General features: G+C 36.3%; 2 protein-coding genes across 2 annotated transcripts; both read right to left on the minus strand.

Annotated features, from left to right (window-relative positions):
* Positions 1-125: 125 nt before the first annotated feature.
* On the minus strand, positions 126-14282 carry LOC137406315 (FUN14 domain-containing protein 1-like). The gene is made up of 5 exons (XM_068092876.1): positions 14141-14282; positions 5079-5236; positions 2587-2662; positions 698-814; positions 126-350 (listed from the first exon to the last, which is right to left on the minus strand). Exons 1-5 carry the CDS (start codon positions 14165-14167, stop codon positions 270-272), a joined length of 459 nt encoding a protein of 152 aa, XP_067948977.1. The 5' UTR covers positions 14168-14282; the 3' UTR covers positions 126-269.
* A 1255-nt stretch (positions 14283-15537) lies between these two features.
* On the minus strand, positions 15538-18473 carry LOC137405938 (uncharacterized). The gene is made up of 4 exons (XM_068092413.1): positions 18181-18473; positions 17179-17263; positions 16748-16900; positions 15538-15986 (listed from the first exon to the last, which is right to left on the minus strand). Exons 1-4 carry the CDS (start codon positions 18448-18450, stop codon positions 15835-15837), a joined length of 660 nt encoding a protein of 219 aa, XP_067948514.1. The 5' UTR covers positions 18451-18473; the 3' UTR covers positions 15538-15834.
* Between the last annotated feature and the right edge of the window lie 4319 nt (positions 18474-22792).

Genomic DNA, 22792 nt, shown 5'->3' on the forward strand with positions numbered 1-22792 from the left:
ATATTTCCCTAAAAATAAAACTGTACTCAATGCAAGCCAACAATGTTCTTCTCCAAAATGCATTCACTTAGAAAAATGAAAACAAAAGAGAAAGCAGTCACAAATGAAAGACAAATGAAAGACAAATGATGTAGTCAAAGGTTAAGATGAAAATAAGTTTATCACCTCAGCCGAAGTAGTAACTGGTGTCGCAAGTGGGAAGAGTAAAAGCTGGTTACGAAAGCTGGTTCCACTAGCAGCTGTAGTTAGTGTCTGAGGCAGATTCAGGGCTATGAAAAGGCCAATCCAAGTAGAAACCCACCTGCAAACCCTCCAGATAAAGGTACATTTCGCTTGATGAAATCCACTACCTAGAAACAGACAATTTAAGTTGTCAATGCAAAGCAAATTCCAAAATTACCAAAGCCGTAACTAGTTTCAAAGAGCGAACCTCGCAAAAAGGATTTACAGAGATGGCAAAAATAATTGAAACTTTGTAAGCTCTAGGTCTGAAGTTCACATTTATAACCGGCTGATGCTGAAAGATGTTTCGATATATCTTGGTAGTATTTAAATGCATCATCGACTTACCCTTATTATGTTGAACGGTGTCCATACATCAATATCACATTCAAACAGCTAGACTAAACTACCATATCTCACATTGGTCATCTTGACCCAATAGTATACAACGTAACAGAAGCCCCACTCTACTTACCGACTTTTTATGTCGACCAGCCACTCGTGACCTCCTGATAAACTCGGTGCCTCTGTGACCAAGGTCCTTGTGTATCTTGGCCCAGTCCACCCTCACATACCCCATGTAATGAGCCACCTGTGAACAAACAATAACTAAACATTTAAAAATCTTACAAAGGGTTTTATCAGAAACTATTGGTATCTTTCTATCATTTGTAATTGTTTTTGACGTTTGAGCTGATCTGACAGACAGGATGTTTCAAGATTAAAATTAACCCTTTCGCGGGCAGAGCGACGTTTTTGTCGCTTCGCGATACGGCTGCTAATGGGCAGTTCGACGTTTTTGTCGTTTCGGTAACGTATTTTATTATTGCCGTTTCTGGTTAGCTAAATGCCGTTTTTTGTTTACTTTTTTACCAATAGCAACCTACGATATGGCAGTTTCGGTAGCCTCAAAAATTGACTTTAAGGTTGAAAAACGATCGTTTTTAGCAGTGATAAATGAACAAACTTTGGAAAAAAATTAGAAAATTATTCTAAATAATTTATCAACTTTTATTTTTCTAGATTCGGTTTTAGCTTTTATTTACCGAATTTTTTGAGGGTTTGAATTTAGTTTACCGTCATGGCGACTTCTAAAAGAACCCCCCCCCCCTCCCCGAGATTATTCTAATAAAGCAAGTACTAGTACCGAAATTACTAAGAGATTCAGAGCTGATAGTGACTTTTTAGATTTAGTAGCAAGAAATGACAGTGAATCAGGTTCGGATTGTGATTGGAATGACTTTACATCTGGAAGTGACAGTGATGAAAAGGCTGGTAGCAGCAATGATGAGGATGTGAGTAGGAGTGAGGCCAGTGCCTGGAAGAATATAACCAACATGAACAGAGATAAATCTCCTACAATTCAGCAGTTTATAGCAATGACAGGCCCAGTATTTACTCCAATAGATGCTCAACCACTAGAGTATTTTGAAAAGTTTTTTTGAACCTGTCAATCCAGGAAGTACATCTTTGTGGGAGCTCTTTGTTACACGAATAAGTAAATGGTGCAAAGACAGTGATGTGGGCCTTTGTAAAGGAGAATGCTTTTGAAAATATCATTCATAAATAGACAATTATTATGAAAAATATATATTTTATGTTATACATTTTTATTCGTTTATAATCTATATATATATGCCTATGGACATATACATGTATACATATGCACCTTTAAACATAGATATATGCACATAATAACACACAGAAAAGTGTATGAACCTTTAAAAAAAAATTGATTTTTTGGAAATTTAATTCGCCCATGGGGGTCTGATTTAGTTTTGAAAATTCGCCCGCGAAAGGGTTAACAAAACTTGAACGCAGTTAAAATATTCAAAAGCAAAACACGTGCAAAATGATGTCACCAGTTGCTATCATTGCTATAGTTAATATCAGCTATTGCGTTCAAGTTGCAGCGCCACGGTTCTTTATTTTGTCGGCCTCTTCCCAACTACAGACGTCATAATCACACTTTCACTTGATCTGAGCGTTTTAATCATGATCAAGTTTTTCCATTTTAATCTTGAAACATCCTGGCAGTCAGATCACCCTCAACATCAAAAATAATCACAAATGGTAGAAAAACACTGATACTTTCTGATAAAATCTACTAAAAATTCTGTGGAATTTCATTTTTAACGATAAAAAGCTGATTACCATCAGCCCTCATCAATGTAAATAGTGTAGCATTTAGGAGAATTTTCCGTACTGCAACTCAGTAACTCAAGGACACAGGAATGGCAATCTTCTCACAAAAAGGATTATACTTAACCTACGGTTTAATTGCTAGTGGTCTTTGATGATTCGTTATCATATCACTGCTCATAGACGAACAATCATCAGCTAAATTAGGCAGGTAAAACCAACCTGTAAAGACAGCAGGCCACAGCCTATTGTGAAGGCAGCAGTTTTACCAATCTTTGTGAAAAGAAAACCGGCAACACTACAAACCAATAATAAGAATGTAAGTATTTAGTCAGGCAATATAATGAGAACCAAGGACTCTTCACATAATTGCTAGGGACTTCTGAGAACCTAAGGCTATTGACCAGAAGTATGTTGTGCACTCTGCATAAATTATGTTGGATTAAAGGTGATATTGTCTGTACCAGATGTGAGAAATAGCAAAATAACACAAAGCAAACTCAATAAGAAATGAACGGATACAATAACCGTGTAACTGCGCCAACTAAACTAGGAGTAATAGTATTTATAATAAACAAATGCTCAAATAAACTAATATTAACATGTGTCAGTATATAGAATCATTCTCTCTGATATCTGAGTAAATGAGGTTTATGACATAACTTAAGTGTAAATAAATATTACTTATTTTTACTAAAAAGATAACTAAAATTAACTCAATCCATTAAAATTTTCGGTTCACTACCTGAAGAGTGTGACAGCGTGAGACATAGCTGTAGTAGTCGAGGTTGTCTCACTTTTCATTATTCTTCTTATATGTAAACTAACATAATGATTGGATAGCAACAGTTCATCAGCAATTTCTTTAATGATTATAGTAAAACTGAAAAGTATCTTTTGAGAAATTATGGTTGAAGAAGTGCATGTCAGATGAGTAGATGTACTCCTTGCAACTTGCCTGGAAACACATTCGAAAACTGAATATGGTTGTCCGACATTATACCTTTCACCTATCTTATATCTAATAGCTGGTTGTCCGACATTGTACCTTACACCTATCTTATACCTAATAGCTGGTTGTCCGTCATTGTACCTTACACCTATCTTATATCTAATAGCTGGTTGTCCGACATTGTACCTTACACCTATCTTATATCTAATAGCTGGTTGTCCGACATTGTACCTTACACCTATCTTATATCTAATAGCTGGTTGTCCGACATTGTACCTTACACCTATTTTATATCTAATAGCTGGTTGTCTGACATTGTACCTTACACCTATCTTATATCTAATAGCTGGTTGTCCGTCATTATACCTTACACCTATCTTATATCAAATAGCTGGTTGTCCGTCATTATACCTTACACCTATCTTATATCTAATAGCTGGCTGTCCGACATTATACCTTACACCTATCTTATATCTAATAGCTGGTTGTCCGTCATTATACCTTACACCTATCTTATATCTAATAGTAATTTGTTGGATTTCCACCCATATGTTAGCAAAAATTTGGCAGCATGACTAAATTTGTAAAATGCTGCAACATTTTTTTGTGAATGCTAATCATTTTTGGGACAGACTCAATAAATGTTTCCCTCGATCAGTTTCTTGGACAATCTTTTTACTATTTTAGTCTTGACTCATCAGTAATGCGATAGGTCTAATCAATGCACCTAACAACACCTAACAGAAAGAGTTGAGAGCTCGCCGTGCAGACATGTTACTTGTTAAAAGATTTATTGGGCGATGTTGTAATATGGTTGTCACCACAGGTGTCCTTTAGCGGGATATTGCCGAGGCCGGGCCGTAGTCTACACACACAAAAAACAACAAAGGTCCATGTAGTTATGAGCAAAAACAAAAGTATCCACCCAAATATCTCACCAATCCAATGAGCTGCACACACAAAAACTAAACCAATCAACAGAGCCACCCATCATGTCAAAATATTCCAAGTTTCAAGTCATGTCTTGCACAACTCGCCTTATGGTTTATTAAAACTTGTCCCAAAGTCCCTATTAAGTTGAGACTGTCCAATTACTGTTTTAGAAATGGTCACCGCTGGCCTAGCCTAACGTCTTAATTTACCATCTCAGTAACTATCGGGGCATTGCTGATTGCTCCTGAATTTTTTGATTCCCTCTTCTAGCAATACCCCGATAGTTGAGTGAGATGTTGAATCAGGACGTTAGGTTAGGCTAGCGGCGACCATTTCTAAACAGCAATTGGACAGTCTCAAATTAATAAGGACTTTAGGACAAGTTTTGATAAACCATAAGGTGAGTTGTGCAAGACATGACTTGAAACTTGGAATATTTTGACATGATCGGTGGCTCTGTCGATTGGTTTAGTTTTTGTGTGTGCTGCTCATTAGATTGGTGAGATATTTGGGTGGATACTTTTGTTTTTGCTCATAAATGCGTGGACCTTTGTTGTTTTTTTGTGTGTAGACCACGGCCCGGCCTCGGCAATATCCCGCTAAAGGACACCTGTGGTTGTCACTATCCTTTTGACCTCTGACCTCTGATAGGAGTCAGCTACTGTACTAGATAAGATAAACTTGAGTCACAGCAACTTTGGTCTTCCTTGTATGACTATAAAGTTTGTTTTTGAAACTTCCTGGAAGCCTTAGATGTCATGGCTCTAAACTGACAGAATAGTAAAAGGTCAATCACAAAGACATATAGTAGAAGAGAAACCCTACATACCAGCCACTCGCTCCTCCTAGCGCTGCCTGACCCCCTGGTGAACTCGGTGAAACTGAAGCTATGTATCTGAGAGCTTTGTCAACCTTACGTTCACTCCCATTGCGATTAGTATAGCGGGCTAGTAACGTCTCCGCATCTTCCACAAATTCCCAAGCAGACTGTTAATAAAAAATTCCCTCAATGACATGGAATGGGTGTTGAAGGTTTACAAAGGATGATGTCACATTGTAATAACAAAAAGCATGTTGAGTACAGTATTTAGTTCAGCTTGGATGGAGGCTCTCCAATATGAACAAGTGGTTTTTACAAATAGAGATGTATTATGTAAAAGTATTTAGTCAAATTATTTTATGACAGGCCCCTACAAATCTATATATATAAATCTCAAAAGTTTGTGTGTCTGTCTGTGTGTCCTTCGGTATGTCCAGTTATAGCTATTACATTGTTGGAATGAAACGCTCGCAGTGTGCTGGATATGAATTCACTGAGATTACAACCGCAAGTTTTAAACCACACATTTAACTACTGAGTTATACAGTCCTTAGCATTCTATCGCTCATACCATTTACCGTATACCGGATGCACACGCTAAATGTGCACTTTTAATTGTTAACTAATATTACCTTTTGCAGTTGTTATTTTTTTGAATTGTTTAAAAATTAATTTTTGGCGGCTATTATCTACTTGTTTAATTTGTAATTTTTAGAGTGCCTTTTAAGTGTGCCGTTTCAATTTCAAATGTGCCATTACACTTCTATTTCCAGTTTTTTGTAAGGTTCGATTACTAAATTGGTAAAGGCTAATAATTTTCATGCGGACATTTGTATTATCTCAAGTGGGAATAGCCTCTACATTCTCTGTCTGCTCGGTCAGACAAGGTACCAGACAAAGACAGTCCGATATCCCATTTTTACATTTGTACCAATATCAAGAGGTACCAGTATCGTCGTATTCAAAGTTTTGATGGATAGCCTCTGCTGGAAAGGTAACCTTTTTATACATTGCACTTCTATGCATGAATTGTTATTATTAATTCAACATATTCAGGATTTCTATTTTTTTCTCAGTTCATATCAATTGTATCATTACCCAATCGTCTTATTGTAATTGTGGCAAAACAGACTTAATTTAGCTATTACTTGCTAATTATTTCTAATTTAAATTTAAACACTTTTATAATTGTTTCTTAATTTATTTGACCTGCAGACTTTATTTTATCACCTTTTATTACCCGGCAAAGCCAGGCATTCAGCTAGTCTTCCATACACAACAACTAATACATAATAATACTAACTTGACCAAGACAAATGCTAAATTGAGCCACACTTAACAACAGCAAGTTTTTCCAACTTTTTATTAAGTTTCCAGTTTTTATCTATTTGAAAAAATGGAATTAGAAAAACTGGTTGACTAATCTTGATGTAACTAGGGTAAAATAGAATAACCATTTCATTATAATTCTGCATTATTTGCTTGCTATGTCTTTATTGTGGTAATACCTTATTCTGGTATTACCTTATGGTGGTATTTACCTCATTGTGGTAATGATTGATTGTGGTATTCGCTATATAATGGTATTTGCCTTAGTGCGGTATTGCCTTATTGTGGTATTGCCTTATTGAGGTGTTTGCCTTATTCTAGTATTACCTTATTGTGGTATTGCCTTATTGTGGTATTTGCTTTATAGTAGTATTTGCCTTAGTGTGGTATTGCCTTATTGTAGTATTGCCTTATCGCGGTATTGCCTTATTGAGGTATTGCCTTATTGTGGTACTTGCCTTATTCAGGTATTGTCTTAGTGCGGTATTTGCCTTCCTACAGTATTTGCCTTACCACTGTCTTTGCCTTATTGCGGTATTTGCTTTATTGTGAAACTTACTTTTTTGCAATATTTATTTTATGGTGGTATTGCTTTATCACGATATAGTCTTACTGCAGTATTTGCCTTATTGCAATGTTTGCCTGCGATACTTTGATGAAATGCACTTGTAACTTATTATAAAAATACTGATTGTATACCTTAGTTGAAAAGCAAAGCAAAAATTGCCAGAAGTTTCCCTTTATCCTTTGATTATGTTAATCTACAACTTGGGTTCCCAACCAGGGAGGAATTCCCCCTAGGCGGGCATTTTGAATATACAAGAGGTAAGCAGGGAAGTGTCTGATTTGTTTAATTTTTAACTTACAGAATATCCTGCAGTGCCGTATGTGTTTGGGCTTTATCATTTAAAATTTTTGTTTTATCTATAACACTAGTTGCTAATAATGAGCTACTAGTCAGAATTCAGATATATGTGAACACATCCATCCAGATTTTAATTGGATAGTACGCTATACTAGTCATAAACCAATTCACCGCCATGCCGAAAGTCATGTATTGTTGTGGGTTGTATGCGTGCTGTATAAAAACTAATATGTTGTTATATGTTTGGATATGTACGATAAAATGGGTTTATAATTTGTATCGGTTGTTTTAGTCATGCGAGTTAAAAGTGGGGAAGGGGAATCAAATTTATGAAAAGGCGTAAGGAAAGAACTAAATGAAAAAGATTGGGAACCCCTGATCTACAAGGAATAACTACCATAACCAACCTTTCAAAAACTACCAGTAATTATGGTGCATTGACGATTAGGAGGAGAGCTGGTAACAAAATGAAACAGCTTCAGACATATATCTAGCTTAAGTACACTGTTCCAGATGTGTTGATACCTTGTGTAGGAGTTTGTCAGAGATCAGTGTACCTATGATGAACTTGTAGTGAATTTTAATCGGTATGTCAGCTTTTTAAAGTTACTTTTAGAAAAAGTGCTGCTTCAATAATTGTGATGTTGCCTTTGTGATACTTTATATATGACATATGATATATTATGTTTATTATATATGCCTTTATCATATATTATATATGACAGTTGATATTTTAACAGTGGCTATCCAACCTGGATACCATGAAAAGTATTTCTGTGAGAATAGCAAATAAATTTAAGTGTTTCCTTCTTAATCACTAATGACAACAGATCTAAGCCAAAAGGCTGTCTTGCACAGCCATCTTATAATCACCCAATTGTCGCTAACACGGATCCAGCAGTATCGCCACCACCTCATTATAACATGCCGGCTCCATATGATTGCATGTAGTGATTGGCTATTATAAAAAATACAAGGGCTTGAACATTCCACTATAGACTAGACTAGCTCAACCTCGGTGTTCTCATGTTGCCAGAATCAACCTCAAATACATCTTTACGACTATATGACTATATGACTATTGCAAAAAAAACAGACTTGAGGACTGGAAGTAACAAAACTTCTCATCTGGATGCATATGAAACTGGATGAAAACATAGTGATCTGGCATAGAGCTAGTTTCAGGTAAAAACTATGAGTTTGCATATCTGATCTAAAGCAGATCTGCAAAATCCATCAAGTGTCTCAGTAGACAAAAATCTCCACAAAAATGTACCACCATCCTCTTACAGACAAATAAAAATCTGCAAGTTGATGCTATTGATAAAGATGTCTATGAACTGTAAGATGTTCAAAAACTGCAACAGAAATCACACAATAACATCTTATGAAAAAATAAAAACTTGTAGCAATGTTACTATAAAAAAAGTCTGAAACAAAAAAGACTACACCGGTTCAAACTTGAGTGGTATAACCTTCGGCATGGCTGCTCATTGTTATAAGCTGCTGCCCACTCATGTCAGACAGTCCCTGATCAGATAGGTGTTATCACTTCATCATGCGTTACAGGCATGGGTGTGCATGGTTTCAGCATCACGTTGTTCATCCAAGAAATCTATATTTTATTTTGCAATTTTGAATATCAAGACAATGACCCTTGGAATAGACATCAATTATGATCATAACTCTGAACATGTTGGTGCTTGAATAGCTGCTGTTACTCATCGAAAGCTGCTCGAGCACTTGATGGGTATAACAGCACTTTAAGAGATAAGACTCTTTGGAAGCGGTACCATCAAAAAACAAAAATGCGTAATTTACTGCTTCGAACGAATAAATAAAGTGGTAAGATTATATGGAAGAGTTTGCTGTGCACAACATTTTTGTCTCAAGCATTCATATATCTTTTACAATGTTTAATAGAGTCACTCATCGAGTATTCAACTTTAGTATACTCTTTATTTCTGCGTATGCTCTCAACTGTTGATGCCGAGGCCACAGTTGAAAACTTTTTTGTAAGCAGCTTAAAAGGGTGTTGCACAGCTGCCCTATGAATTATCGTACTACGCTGCCAAGAGATATAAATGTCAACATGGGAGCTGACTAGAAAGACGGGCCACAGTGTCTTGGAAAGTTAAAGGTAGGAAAAATAAACGAGGTTTGCTGTCGAAATAATCTGATAATCATAAACACATTCTCTCGAAGAAACTGTTTTACAAAATTTTCTTGAACAGTGTACTTTTGACTTTATTATAGCACTTGAAAAAACGAATAAAAAGAAGGTCCATAACACATGAACTTAGAACAGTGCAGATCATGATACAGATCCCATGTAGTGGTCTTCTGTAAGGGGCTCAAGCTAAAAGCCTTACCACAAAACAATGGTCAAAATTTTAAAGATTATTAAAAAATATGTTCTCACCAAATTTGAGTAGTTTTACAACTCACTATCTAAGAGGCTCAAAACGGGTAGCTCGGAACACAGCGATTAAAGATTGTGTGGTTGCCACCGCTAGAAGGCAAGTTATGAAAAGTTGTGACCGGCTGACCACCTGACTTCTATTCATCTAGTCAGTCTTGATAAAAAAGAGCTCTGCTTTCCTATAAAAAGAAGTCAATACTGAAAAACACAGAATGCCACATAGAGCAGTTGCACTGTGGGTCACTAAGGAGCAGATAAAGGGGCTCACTTTTCTTGGCCATTAGAGTATTTCACAATCTGGGTGATATTCGAGAAACGTACTATGGTATCAAAGTTGTACTCAAACCCTCTACTCAATCATTTGGCATCCCCTAAGGAAATGCTGATAAAGTCATCGCTGACATGACAAAGCTAGGCAATTAGACAGAAAAATTATATACATGTATTATGCTAACTTACGCAGCAACGTGTTAGCCAAGTAGTGTAATCAATTGACTCAATCCCAACTTTCAACAAACTTGATGAATAACCATTTTCAGAAGAGGTTATGGAAGCAATACCTGCCGGCAAAATGAAAAACTCTGGAGAGCTGCTTTAAGCAGTGTATATGAACTTAGAAAACACATCTACGAGCTGATCTTGAACTACTGAGCACACAAAACTGTACACCAAGACTTCAGAGATGCCAAAATTTCAACACTATTAAAAAAAACAATGGTTTTCAGGGTGACTTAACTACTACTGAGACATATTCCTGTTCGGTGGGACTGAAAAAAAATGATGGCCCATTGGCTTCTCTCAACATTCTGCCTCCAACAAAATGGCTGAAATAATCTATCCTGAATCACAATACATTTCAAAACCTGGTCGATTTACTTCTGATATATTTTGTGTCAGACAAATCTAGATAAAAGCTCTAAAGTGATGTGAGCCTCTGCATAAGGCTTTTGTTGATCCAACCAAAGTTTATGACTTGTTAATAAAAAAGCCTCGCAAAAGCAGTTTGTTCACTCTATTCCATTATCACTCATTAAATCTGTTTACGAGAATACGTATGATGGCAGTCAAAATGAAGTTGACCTGTCTGATCACTATCAAAGGAAACGAAAAGTAAAGCAAAGCTGTTTTTTTGCACCAACCCTGTTTGGTGAGTGCTTCTTTGTTATTAGAAAAGCATATGTGCATATGGATAAATGAGTAGGTCTGTCAATTTTTTCACGTGATGATAAAATTTGCTTACTCTTTTGAGATTCAAAACGAAATAAAATGTTCAAGAACTAGTTGTTCAAGAATCTCTATACGCTGATGATGCAGCTTTTTCTGCATCATCTAAACATGACTTCAAAAACTTTTTGGACTAGTTCTCACTAGCTTGCAAGGATTTCAGCATAAAAATTGATTTTAAATCAGTTGCTTTAGTTCAGTCATAAGATAATGCCCATCTTAAAACAGATGATACTTTCTTTGAAAAATATAGACTGTAAAATATTTTGTTCCGTGAGTGGATTTCTGCAAAAAAAACAATATATGTTCTATAGATATAGACTACATAGATGTAAATATATGTTTGAAGCAAAAAATTGATCCAAGTAACTCTCCAGAATCCTTAACAAGTCAAGTCACAAGCCCTGATGATAATGATGTAGATGTGCGACTGAATATATTGGAGTTTTTGTAGGCTTAGGTGAGATCTCCAGCTGTATCATATGAAAATATGAGGTGATGTCAAACTTGTTGCATTACACGCCGTGTACAGTGTCTCTCTGCCAAAGATGCGGATAATGAAAACACGATTGCAATTGTCAGTACAGATTTGTTTGAATGGCACAATAAATCATATTTGGTAGCTGTGGATTCCTTCGCTGAATGTATTAAAGTGGATCTTCTTCACTGCACAACATCAACTGCTGTAATCAGCAATGTTCAAACAGTTTTGAAAAATTGAGCACATCACAAGTGCTCCAAACCACAATCAAGCCAATAAACTTGCAGAATGAGCAGTTCAGACTGAAGATGCTATTGGAGAAAATTGATTTGGATTGGTTTATTTATACATGGCTTTACTCAACCTGCAAAGTATGCCAAAAATGAGCTCATTTCTCCAATACAGACAAACTTAGCATGGGATCTCAATCACCTCTTCCCATATTCAGAGAGCTTCTGGCTCCAAGCGTCTTAAAGAATAGAAAGATCAGATTTTTTTGTCTGAGCAGCGCCACAATGTGCTAGCGTGCGATAATCAGGGAAGGCAGCCTCTTGTCCCATTACAGGCTAGAGATACCATGAGGACGTAGGCAAATAAAGGGTAAAGCACGCCGGCTAAGAAATTATTTTAAGGTTCAACAGATTAACTCAAACATAATCCTGATAAAAGTGGCTTGAGACAAACCCCTTAACAGCTCATGTATGTACCACAGCCAGAAATTTTCTTTCCCAAACCAGAAACACATGCATTGATCCAACCCGTGACTAACCCAAAACTGTCTGCTATCACACCCACATCACCAGCCCATTCCCAATCGTATAATCACTCCTGTCTCAACACCTCGATCACATCGCCTCTCTGGCATATCGATCCCAAGCCAAGGCAGCCGCAACCGATCCACCACAACTAGTAAGTGTACACACTCTGGCAGTGTTTTGGTGCACCCTTCATCACGCCCAAGCAATCCATTTGTCTATAGCTAGAAAGGAAAGATATAACATTCTAATATTCTGTTATCTGCTTCTACTTTTTCATACTAACACTTTTTTTGTTTATACTCCATACCGATCACAATTTATGTTATTGGTCTTGTGTTGTTTTATATTGGTGATGGGGTTCTACTAATACACAACTGACAAGTTTGTTGTATGAAAACATCAGCAAAACAAGATATCGAAAAAAGAACCTCAACAATTTACGCAATTTGCTTAATCATCAAAACGTCAACTATATAAAAAAGATTCAACCAAAAAAGCCCACTCTAGATATCAGAGAACCACAAAAAATACATTCAGAAGATACAAGCCAAGACAAATTAAGAAAATCCATTAATCAGCAAATCACAGAAAATCACAAAAAAAAATTAGACCTCTACCAAACATGACCAAAATAACTGGAGTTAGTCATCATTTCCAATCAGCACACACCTATGACGTACTAAAGACAAGTCCACTAAAATACTAACCCTCTGCAACACAAACAACAGAATCTGAGTGCCTAAACACCTTCTCACAGGCTAACAGAAACGTTTATAAGAGACAACAGCTCCAATGACTCAGCCTGTCTTTCTCAACCACCTGCTACGGCTCTCCTTCTCACAGCCTGTGGAGCCTCTTCTCCATCATCTGCTGAGCTTCCTCTCCTTCACTATTTCAACTACTGAGCCTCTCTACCTATAAACTGTCATGACTTTCATTTGACTGGCAAAACTCTCATTCGTACGAAATTGAGCAAAGAACATGGATGACTGAGAACTACCGGCCTACAAAAGTCTGTGTAGACCGCATTTAAAGTATAGTGCAGCAGTGAGGGACCCACACCAACACTATCAAGTCTACAACATAGAAATGGTGCAAAATACAGCCGTACAATTCATTTCTAATGTAAGAAGAAGAGAAAGCATAACCAACATTTGTGAAGTGCGAAATCGAAAAACTCTAGCATCAAAGCATTACAACATTAGACACAACCTTCCGCATAGATTTGTAGCAAAGGAGGAAAATCATTCACCTCTTATCAGCTCATACGATGAATTGATGGACAGTAAAGCTGAAGGCATCCCAAACACCAATGCTACAACTAGAGGTGACATATGTAAAAAACTACAATCCTTTATAAGAGGTTTTTTACTACGAACTGTACGTGAATTAAAATCCCAGCTTCATATAGCAAACTAGATGCAATATAGCAGCATCATTGCAAACTGTGTTGGCTAAGAACTTAAACACTGTGGCGTACCCCTTGCTAGAAGCTCTAGTATGTAGGCTACTAAAGAAAAAGAGTAAGATAGACCGTTCGTGTAAAGGTGCAACTTTTATTGGCTATTTTAACCTTTTGTCATTAATATTATTGCTTTAGAGTTTTGTCAGTTGTGTATTTCAATTTTTAAAATTGTAGAATAAAAAGGTATCTTTTACTGGTAAATATCAGTATTGCTAAACACCTTCACTAGTGCCTGAACCAGAAATAACCAAATTAGTTCACACAAGCTATGTAAAAGTGCCCAAACTAAGCATGGTCAATATAGACTAAGCTAGCAGAGTAAATTCAACACTAATGTATGTGTAGATTTGATTAATCCGGTATAACATAATTCTTCCCTAATAACAAGTTACCCTCCTTAATAACAAGTTATCCTCCCGCACAACAAGTTAACGCATACAACCAATCTGATAAAACAAATACTAACGTTCACTCATATCATTCAATAACAATAAACACAAACAGCATACACACTTTTGCGTGCCTACCTCTTCTAAAGAATCTGCAATATCCATTTCAAATCGCACAGATTGTATGGAAGTTTATGTTAGGATTATGCTAGTTTATGTTAGTTTATGAATTATGCTAGGATTTCATGGCAGTGCTTCGAATTACTGGATAAGATTACCGACGATGGAGCTTGACATAGTCTTTTGTCGGTCCTATTGCGAGGCTTATTAAACCAGCCGGTTTAAATTTTGTTTATGTATGCGCTCAAGCTAACAAAGGTTTTTTTATCGGAGTTGTCATACGTATAAACGTAGAAGCAGGACAACTCATATTTATTTGAAATTCGCTACAACTGCTACTGTTTTACATCTGTACATTGTGACCTGTCTTTTAAGTTTAGCTTACGGATATAGAATGATATTTTTGTTTTTGTTAAAAATGATGCTAGTTGAAATTGCGCTTTTAGGCATAGTTTCAGCTTTTAAAGAATTTTAGCAAAATTGTTGGCCAAAAATTATTTGCAAATGTTAATTATTCGGTAAAAGAAACAAAGCCACTCAAATAGATACTTTATTATGCCTGTACATAAACAAATCAAATAGACCACTACTATTTTTGCAATAGCTGTATTTTTTATAGTCTCAGTATATTATATTTACTAAGCGCAGCTCTACTAGTGGCACTTGAATGTGCTTTTGGAAATTGATCTGTTTGTGGACTGAAGACACTCTAGCCAAAAGGTATTATTTATCATTTCTCATCAAACTCACATTATTTCTTGGTCATATTTTACAACACATCATAGCAGATAATAAAGAATATTTTGTAAATCTAAATGTCTTACTGGCTGTGATAAGTAATCAATTGTTTTTTCGCCAAGTTCTTGTAATATTGTTTCGGCATTACTGGAGATATTTTAATTTATAACTCTTAGTTATCTTTTTTGAAAGAAATATCATGGTTAAGCTAAGCTATTATATTTAGATAGCCTGTGCTCTGTCGGTTCTTTGTTCATAATACACAAATGAAAATTTTATAAAAACAGTTTTATAAAAGATTTTACCTGATATTATTGTTATGGCTCTTATTACTAATGAGAGCATTTTATTAAACTGCAGACAATTTGGTGATTGCTTGCATGCAGTTCTTAACAACCTTTATTAATTTAATAAAATTTATGTTACAAGGTCGCAATAAAATGTCTTTTTTTATAGTATGTATTGTTTTCTGTCCATAAAATGGATGCATTCTGAAAGAGCACATTCTACATTAAACCCTGCTACATATATATTTTTGTAAATTTTTAAACAAGTTTATAAATTTTAGCTATTGTGTTCCCTTAATTGACCTATTAACTATAGTATAGTTAATAATTAACTATAGTTAATTAATAGACCTGTCTATCATTGGTTCCCTTATTGAAGTGTGTAGGGGCTCAGACGTTGCAAAACAATTGTATTTGTAAAAGTCAAGCAAAGAGTAAACAACTTACATGCTATCCTGAATAAATGTATCAAAGGTTTTGGTTGGTGAACAATAATAGTACTTTAAACAACCAATATTGAATATTGAAGTCCACAAAGAATGGTTTGGTGAAAAGACAACTCCCAACTGCATATGGCTAGTTTAGTAGAAAGACAACTCATAATATACAAATGGGTGCTGTTGCATCATTTGTGTGACTGTCATATCTTAAAGCCAGAGCACTGTGGTAGTTTAACACTTGTCATGATTAGCGTAATTGGACTCCCTTCAAAAAATTGGAAGCCATGCTGTTCTCTGTTATTGGCATGCTGGAGTTACAGAAGTCAGGCAAAATGAAAACATCAGGGTCCTTGATTCCTGCTGTCGCATTGGCGAACTGTACAGTGGTCAGCTGGTCAACTACAGCAGAGATTACAAATAGCTTGAGCTTCTGGAGAAGTGAATTAATTAAATTGGCAGCTAAAGAATGTAAATGAGATAGGAACCTTTGAATTGATAAAAATACAAAAATTTGTGTGAAGCTAAAAATGACTGCAGGAATAAAACCAACGGGTGAAGAATTTTCTTAACATGTAATGGCATTAAAAAGTATTAGAATTAGAATTCTATAAACTGCGTGTTGTTTTAGCAAAAAACAGGGTCTAGAACTATTGGTGTAAAATCTCAGTTCACTGTTTTTCTGCGCAATCATAGTATTTTTCTATCCATGTTTTAAAAGTTTTCCAAATACCGTATTTTTCAATGCATCTTCATATTAGTATCACACATACAACCCAACGAATTAAATAGCAACAGTTGTTCAAAATGGGAACATGCCATATTCCCCTACAAGATGTATGTCAGCAGTAAGTTTGCTGATCAGGATGGAACAGTTTATTGCTGTTACTAGCATGCAAATCAACCAGACAACAGTTTTTCACGACTTTCATGCAATGAGTAAGTCTGTTTACTTCACAGAAGTAACAATAAGCAGTCATGCTTTCATAACTGTTTGGGAAAACTACCCTTTTAAAACTTCTGTGTACCTTCACGTACATGCCAACCTCATCTTTATCCTATCACGGTGTTCACTAAGCCTCTCTTATACAGTCATGTAAACAGCTCCATTCAATATAGAAATTTCAATTTAAGATAAAATTAGAGACAAGTTTAATACTCACTTCCTGCCACTGACTGCTGAATGTTCTGTGTACCGGGCAAAAAGGTATCTCTGAACATGGTAAGGTAAGATTTTGAGATACCCTCACTTGACATGGTATATGTATCAGTAACTTGGTTACCCAGATTCCACGATCCCAGATAATTCAAACCAGCTATAAATATATGAATATATATTTTAGTATCCTACTTTAATAAATAAAGAAAAAAAATAAAATAAAGTAGGACCACAAGCTTCAGACTAGTTGAACTAGACATGAATATAGCCTCATTGACCACTCGAGTTAAGGCTGAGTTCAACTATGTCCTGTTCTTGTCCGCAGAAAATATGAATAGAACCAAGCATGGACTAACTTCTAAGAACAAAGGATGCAGTTGATCAAAAGTTATGGCCTCATTCAACCAAGTTTACACGCAACAGGAAGCATCTTACGTGAGTTTGTGCAGAAAGCCTCTATTTTGGCTCCATGCAGCTTTGCGCAGCGTGATTTGAGGATATCTGCAATGTAAGACTCGTCCTAAAAAAGCCATCATTCTGTATCAGTCATTCAATTTCCTTGGAGAGTACATTTGATGAAGATGTTTACCAGTTATCAAACATAAGTATTACGCAACAGGGCTTTAACATTTTAATGTCGTCTAGTATTTTATAGCCTTGTTATAACAACATAGATATGTATTTAAGTGCTTCTAGTTTGTGAGTTCTTCGGGTTGTTGCGATAGCTCAAATGTTGTTAAGAATTGTCTGATCAACCTTATATTCTATGCAATCCTAGTCTATGAACACAGGTGCTCCTTGCATTGCGAAAGCGGCGGCGCCTTTTGCAACGCATGTAGTACTCGAGCCTATTAGCATTTAGATATTTTCTTTGTACAAATTATATACGACACCCACAGTATGTACACATCGCTTGTCAAGAAGGTCAAGCATTTGACAGCAGTCCAGTGTGTTTCAGATAGATATATTAGGTTGGTGTTAAAAAGAAAGCTGAAAAGTGTTTGAGGCACAGAAAAAGATTCAAGAGTACACAGTTCAGCCACATATGATCTGCTCTAAAATAAATTGGGACAATGTGTTGCTAGTTGAAGATAAACATATTATACGGCGGATACTGCAGTTAAGCTTTCTAATAGATAAACACGCGCCGCGGGCTTTGTTATGTCTGCAGCAATATAAAATCATACTACCTTCTTCACAAGGCGTATGCATTTATTGCTGTTATCAACGGTGTTACCAGGTTTTTATGTATATATAAAATCATTGATATACAGACCCCCTCCATGGGGGGGGGCTGTATATCATTGATAAAACCTTGCATAATGGTTTGTCAATGCTTCAAATGCCAAAAACTGAAACCATGAAATCACAGGCTAACTCAGATTTTATCACTGCCCCTAATTGCTGAACAAGAGACCTGTAACATTGGTCACATACCTGAGAGACTATAATTTTGTAGCTTGCAATCAGCTTGTCGTCTACATAGACATTCTCAAGGGCGGCCTCCATCGCTTTATTGTAGTCATAGTGGATGCTGCCAACAACCTCATATATCGCACTCTTTCCATTGTCACTCTGGGCCACAAGACCTAGGAGTACACTCTCCCACTGCATGGGCACGCACTTCTTATCACTGACTACAACAGACATGCTGTTGACAGTCAGCAAGATTGCTGACAAGGCTACTACAGAGTTAACTACCGCCATGGTGTTACCCACTTTATGAATGCCTGGACGAAGAAAGCGTCTTATTATATACTTCATGGCCAGTGATGCAATAAGCAAACAACTAGCCGATTTAGCCTAAAAACTAAAATACGATGAATAACTAGGGGTCATGTACGAATGTCCTTCTCATGACTGAGTTGAGCAGTTGAATTTAGCCGACAGTGATTGCCAAGAAAAAAACATGTGAGCCGCTTGATCGCTCTCGGAGATTTTCATAGCATATTATCTCCTCACGTGATGCAAACTCTGCACAATAAATTATAGTCTTCCTCATGCACGAGTGCTCAGATGGGATCTGCTCAGATCAGAAGGAGTGGGATCATACATCACGAATATTAACAGTGTGGATGAGGCCTTACAGCCTTGACCTTAATTATGCCTCCAGATGCAACAGCTTGTACTTTTGACAAAAAGGGAATCCATAGCTCTGGATTCTCTTTTTGTCAACCTTATATCATCTAACATGTCATTCTTTGGTCAAAAAGGTTGGAAGCAAGACTAAACTATGTTCGCTTTACCTCAGTATCTTTATTCTTGAAATTTTCAGTTACTGAACCAAAAATGTTTCCGAGATTTCAAATACAGAACCATCTGCTTTTGTATATTTGCAAATACAAATGTGTTCTCCTAAGCGGATTGGAGCGTTTTTTGAAAAGTTGTTGCCATCGATCAATGCTTCGTCTGTAGTCCCCCAACTCTAAGAACTAAGGCTATGGACTGACTACCAGCTATGGTAGTGAGTCATGGTTATTTGTTATTGGCAGACAACACCAGTTTCCTCATTGCATCACTGTTATAGCTCTGTGTAAGCGATGATGCAACGAACCGGCATGTGATATGGTCTGATGAATATAAAGATATATGCAGATGGATTACATTTAAAAAAGTTAGCATTACTTGTCAAATGTGTTTTAGTGCCAGCTACAAGGTCTTTCAACAAACAAATGCTTAGCAGTGAGCTAGGAAATACATTTAGATATCTGAAGAGACGTACACAGTAATTTACGCATAAACAACATTTGCAAACTGGAATTTAGTAGCGGAAGCATAGTTCCTGTTTGCTAATGTTATCATCATTTGTAACTCGGTCAATTGGTCAGCATGATTCATAAGAAGCTTGAAGGAGAGGCAATTGAGCAAGGCTGTCATCTCTTACAAATTATCAATTTATCCGTTTGGCGTTCTTCTAGAAAGCATTAAAATTCCGATTTTGAATGTTACTTATATTAGTTTGCTTGTTCAAGAATTGCCATTTTACACATTTTACTATTTACAGTATGGTTACACAATACAACCTGCTCACAATACGCCTGAAACACATTTTCAAAATGCTTAACACCAGCTCCCAACAGGCTTGCAAGCAACACATTTGCATCATACTTACAATACCCTCACACGCCCACAACATCCTCACAAATGGCTTCCATCGCATCTATGACATGGTTACAATGTGCTCATTGCACACTCAAAGTACTCTCACAACATAGTCACAGCGCGCTTAGAACATGCTCACAAAACCTTTGTAAAATGTTCACAACACGCTTCCAACAAGTTTGCAACATGCCAACAAAATTCTTACAACACGCCCACAACTTACATACACCTTGGTACAACTGCTTTTGAACTTTATTGATCCCGTTTCTGGATTCATTCTTACACTAAAGGCTGCAAGTGAGTTGTCTTTAGCTCATCATCCTTACATATTGATACCCTTAGTATAATTGCTGCGTTGAGGTGAACCATAGTTAGATCTACAATCAGGATACACGTACGATAGGTAGATCTGCACTCAGGATATGTGTACCATAGGTAGATCTACACTCAAGATATATGTACCATAGGTAGACCTAATTAATAGGTAACTAGGTTAATAAGGTAATAATGCTACTATTTATGATACTAGTTATGTTACTAGTTATGCTACTATTTATGATACTAGTTATGTTACTAGTTATGCTACTAGTTATGATACTAGTTATGTTACTAGTTATGCTACTAGTTATGATACTAGTTATGATACTAGCTATGTACTAGTTATGTTACTAGTTATAATACTAGTTATGTTACTAGTTATGACACTAGTTATGTTACTAGTTATGTTACTAATTATGTTACTAGTTATGATACTAGCTATGCTACTAGTTATGATACCAGCTATGATACTAGTTATGTTACTAGTTGTAATACTAGTTATGATACTAGTTATGATACTAGTTATGATACTAGTTATGTTACTAGTTATGTTACTAGTTATGTTACTAGTTATGTTACTAGTTATGTTACTAGTTATGTTACTAGTTATGATACTAGTTATGATACTAGTTATGATACTAGTTATGATCCTACTTATGATACTAGTTATGATACTAGTTACAGTACTAGTTATGATACTACTTATGCTACTAGTTATGATACTACTTATGTTACTAGTTATGTTACTAGTTGTGATACTAGTTATGTTACTAGTTATGATACTAGTGACAGTAGTAGTTACGATACTAGTTATGCTACTAGTTATGATACTACTTATGTTACTAGTTATGTTACTAGTTATGATACTAATTATACTAATTATGTTACTTGTTTTGCGTTACGATACTAGTTATGATCCTGCTTATGATACTAGTTATGATACTAGTTACAGTACTAGTTATGATACTAGTTATGATACTACTTATGTTACTAGTTATGTTACTAGTTATGATACTAGTTATGATACTAGTTATGATACTAGTTATGATACTAGTTATGATACTAGTTATGATACTAGTTATAATACTAGTTATGTTACTAGTTATGTTACTAGTTATGATACTAGTTATGATACTAGTTATGATATTAGTTATGTTACTAGTTATGTTACTAGTTATGATACTATTTATGATACTAGTTATACTAACTATGTTACTTGTTATGATACTAGTTATGATAATTTGCTGATAAACTAATATTGTACTTCATACGACACACGTTCATAAAGATTGTCAGACATCTCTGCAGAGTCCTTATGCCGTACCTGTGCTATGCCTACTACATACCCGGGCTGTACTTGTGTTAAAAAAGTTTGTCATAGTTTCCTCATAGATGCATACTCGACATCGCTGCCAGCGCTAAAGGTTCAACAGAGTTGTCAGCTCATGTGAAATGCCTTTGCAGTATCAAAGGAAGGCGCAGGGGCAGTTATTACATAGTGCTTTAAAACTCAGAACAATTTCTCAATGAATTAGGTATGATTAAGCCAAAGGAAGACAATTGCATGTAACATGATATTTATTTAAATCATATTTATAGATAATATGGCAATACATGTATATATAGAGAACATGGAATGGTATATATACTATATAACTGTAATAATATATATCGTAGGCAAATTACCTGTGTACCGGTATTGTTGTAAAAGTCAGAGCTTATCGGAAGGACAGGGACTGGCCGGCCAGGGGGAGGGGATACTAACTGCTAAAACGTGATCAGAATATCAATCCAGTTCGTGTCTATAGTCTACTAGTCTATTGCGCGTGCTTCTACTGCGGCTGTCTTTGGGGGTCTGATGAGATCGCAATTACGAGGATTAAAATGTCATGTGCACTCAATTAATACCATTACATCTTCCCTCCTAAGCATGATTGACAGAATGAATATTTTTTTCTTAAATGAGTATCAAATAGATCAACTGTAGCCTTGGGACATATTGATAGGTATAGGTTAAAAAGATAACAAAGGATTAGTAGCTAACAACTATTTACAGGGGTAAGGAGTGGCCAAAGCCGACTCCCTTGGAGTGGGCCAAACGCCTACTCCATGTGGAGGTCCTTGTACCTAGATGGAAGGACTCCGCGATTAGCTCGAGGCTGATGCTCAGAAACAGACGCAGGACTTCTGGGAGATGCCGGGGGTTGAGGCAGCATTTTAGGTGTGGTTTGGCAGGAGCCTTCAACATCACTGTAATCTGTGGGAGAATACTGTGCATCAGCATTCCTAGCAGGAACTGTAGTCATGCGAGCATGATCAGGTTTCAAGCGAACACGGTTTCTCCGAACTATGGAGTGGCCATTATCTACAAGATATGACCTGGGAGAGTCATGATGCCCTATGATTACACCCGGGGACCATTCTTTTTCTGCATCAGTCCGTATGAGAGCAGAAGTACCAGGTTGCAGTTCAGTTAGAGTCCGTGCCTGGCGATCATAATATGCCTTTCTCATTTCTTGGTTAGCAGCCAAAGCCTTAGCTGGTTCAACAAGTACGAGTTTGAGTAGCTCAGTTGTGATTGGTAGGTCACTTCTTATTGATCTGTTAAACAACATTTCTGCCGGACTGA

This window comes from Watersipora subatra, chromosome 10, assembly GCF_963576615.1.
Source record: "Watersipora subatra chromosome 10, tzWatSuba1.1, whole genome shotgun sequence".
NCBI lineage: Eukaryota > Metazoa > Bryozoa > Gymnolaemata > Cheilostomatida > Watersiporidae > Watersipora > Watersipora subatra.

Coding starts and splice junctions, on each gene's coding strand:
- LOC137406315 (XM_068092876.1), bottom strand. CDS start 14,167: ATGGATATTGCAGATTCTTTAGAAGAG. Junction 815..2,586: donor GTGGCCTGCTGTCTTTACAG/GTTGGTTTTACC, acceptor GTTTGTTCACAG/GTGGCTCATTACATGGGGTA. Junction 351..697: donor CTGGTCGACATAAAAAGTCG/GTAAGTAGAGTG, acceptor GTCTGTTTCTAG/GTAGTGGATTTCATCAAGCG.
- LOC137405938 (XM_068092413.1), bottom strand. CDS start 18,450: ATGGCGGTAGTTAACTCTGTAGTAGCCTTGTCAGCAATCTTGCTGACT. Junction 16,901..17,178: donor GGCTTTCTGCACAAACTCAC/GTAAGATGCTTC, acceptor ATATATTTATAG/CTGGTTTGAATTATCTGGGA. Junction 15,987..16,747: donor TCAGCAGTCAGTGGCAGGAA/GTGAGTATTAAA, acceptor TCTCTGCTGTAG/TTGACCAGCTGACCACTGTA.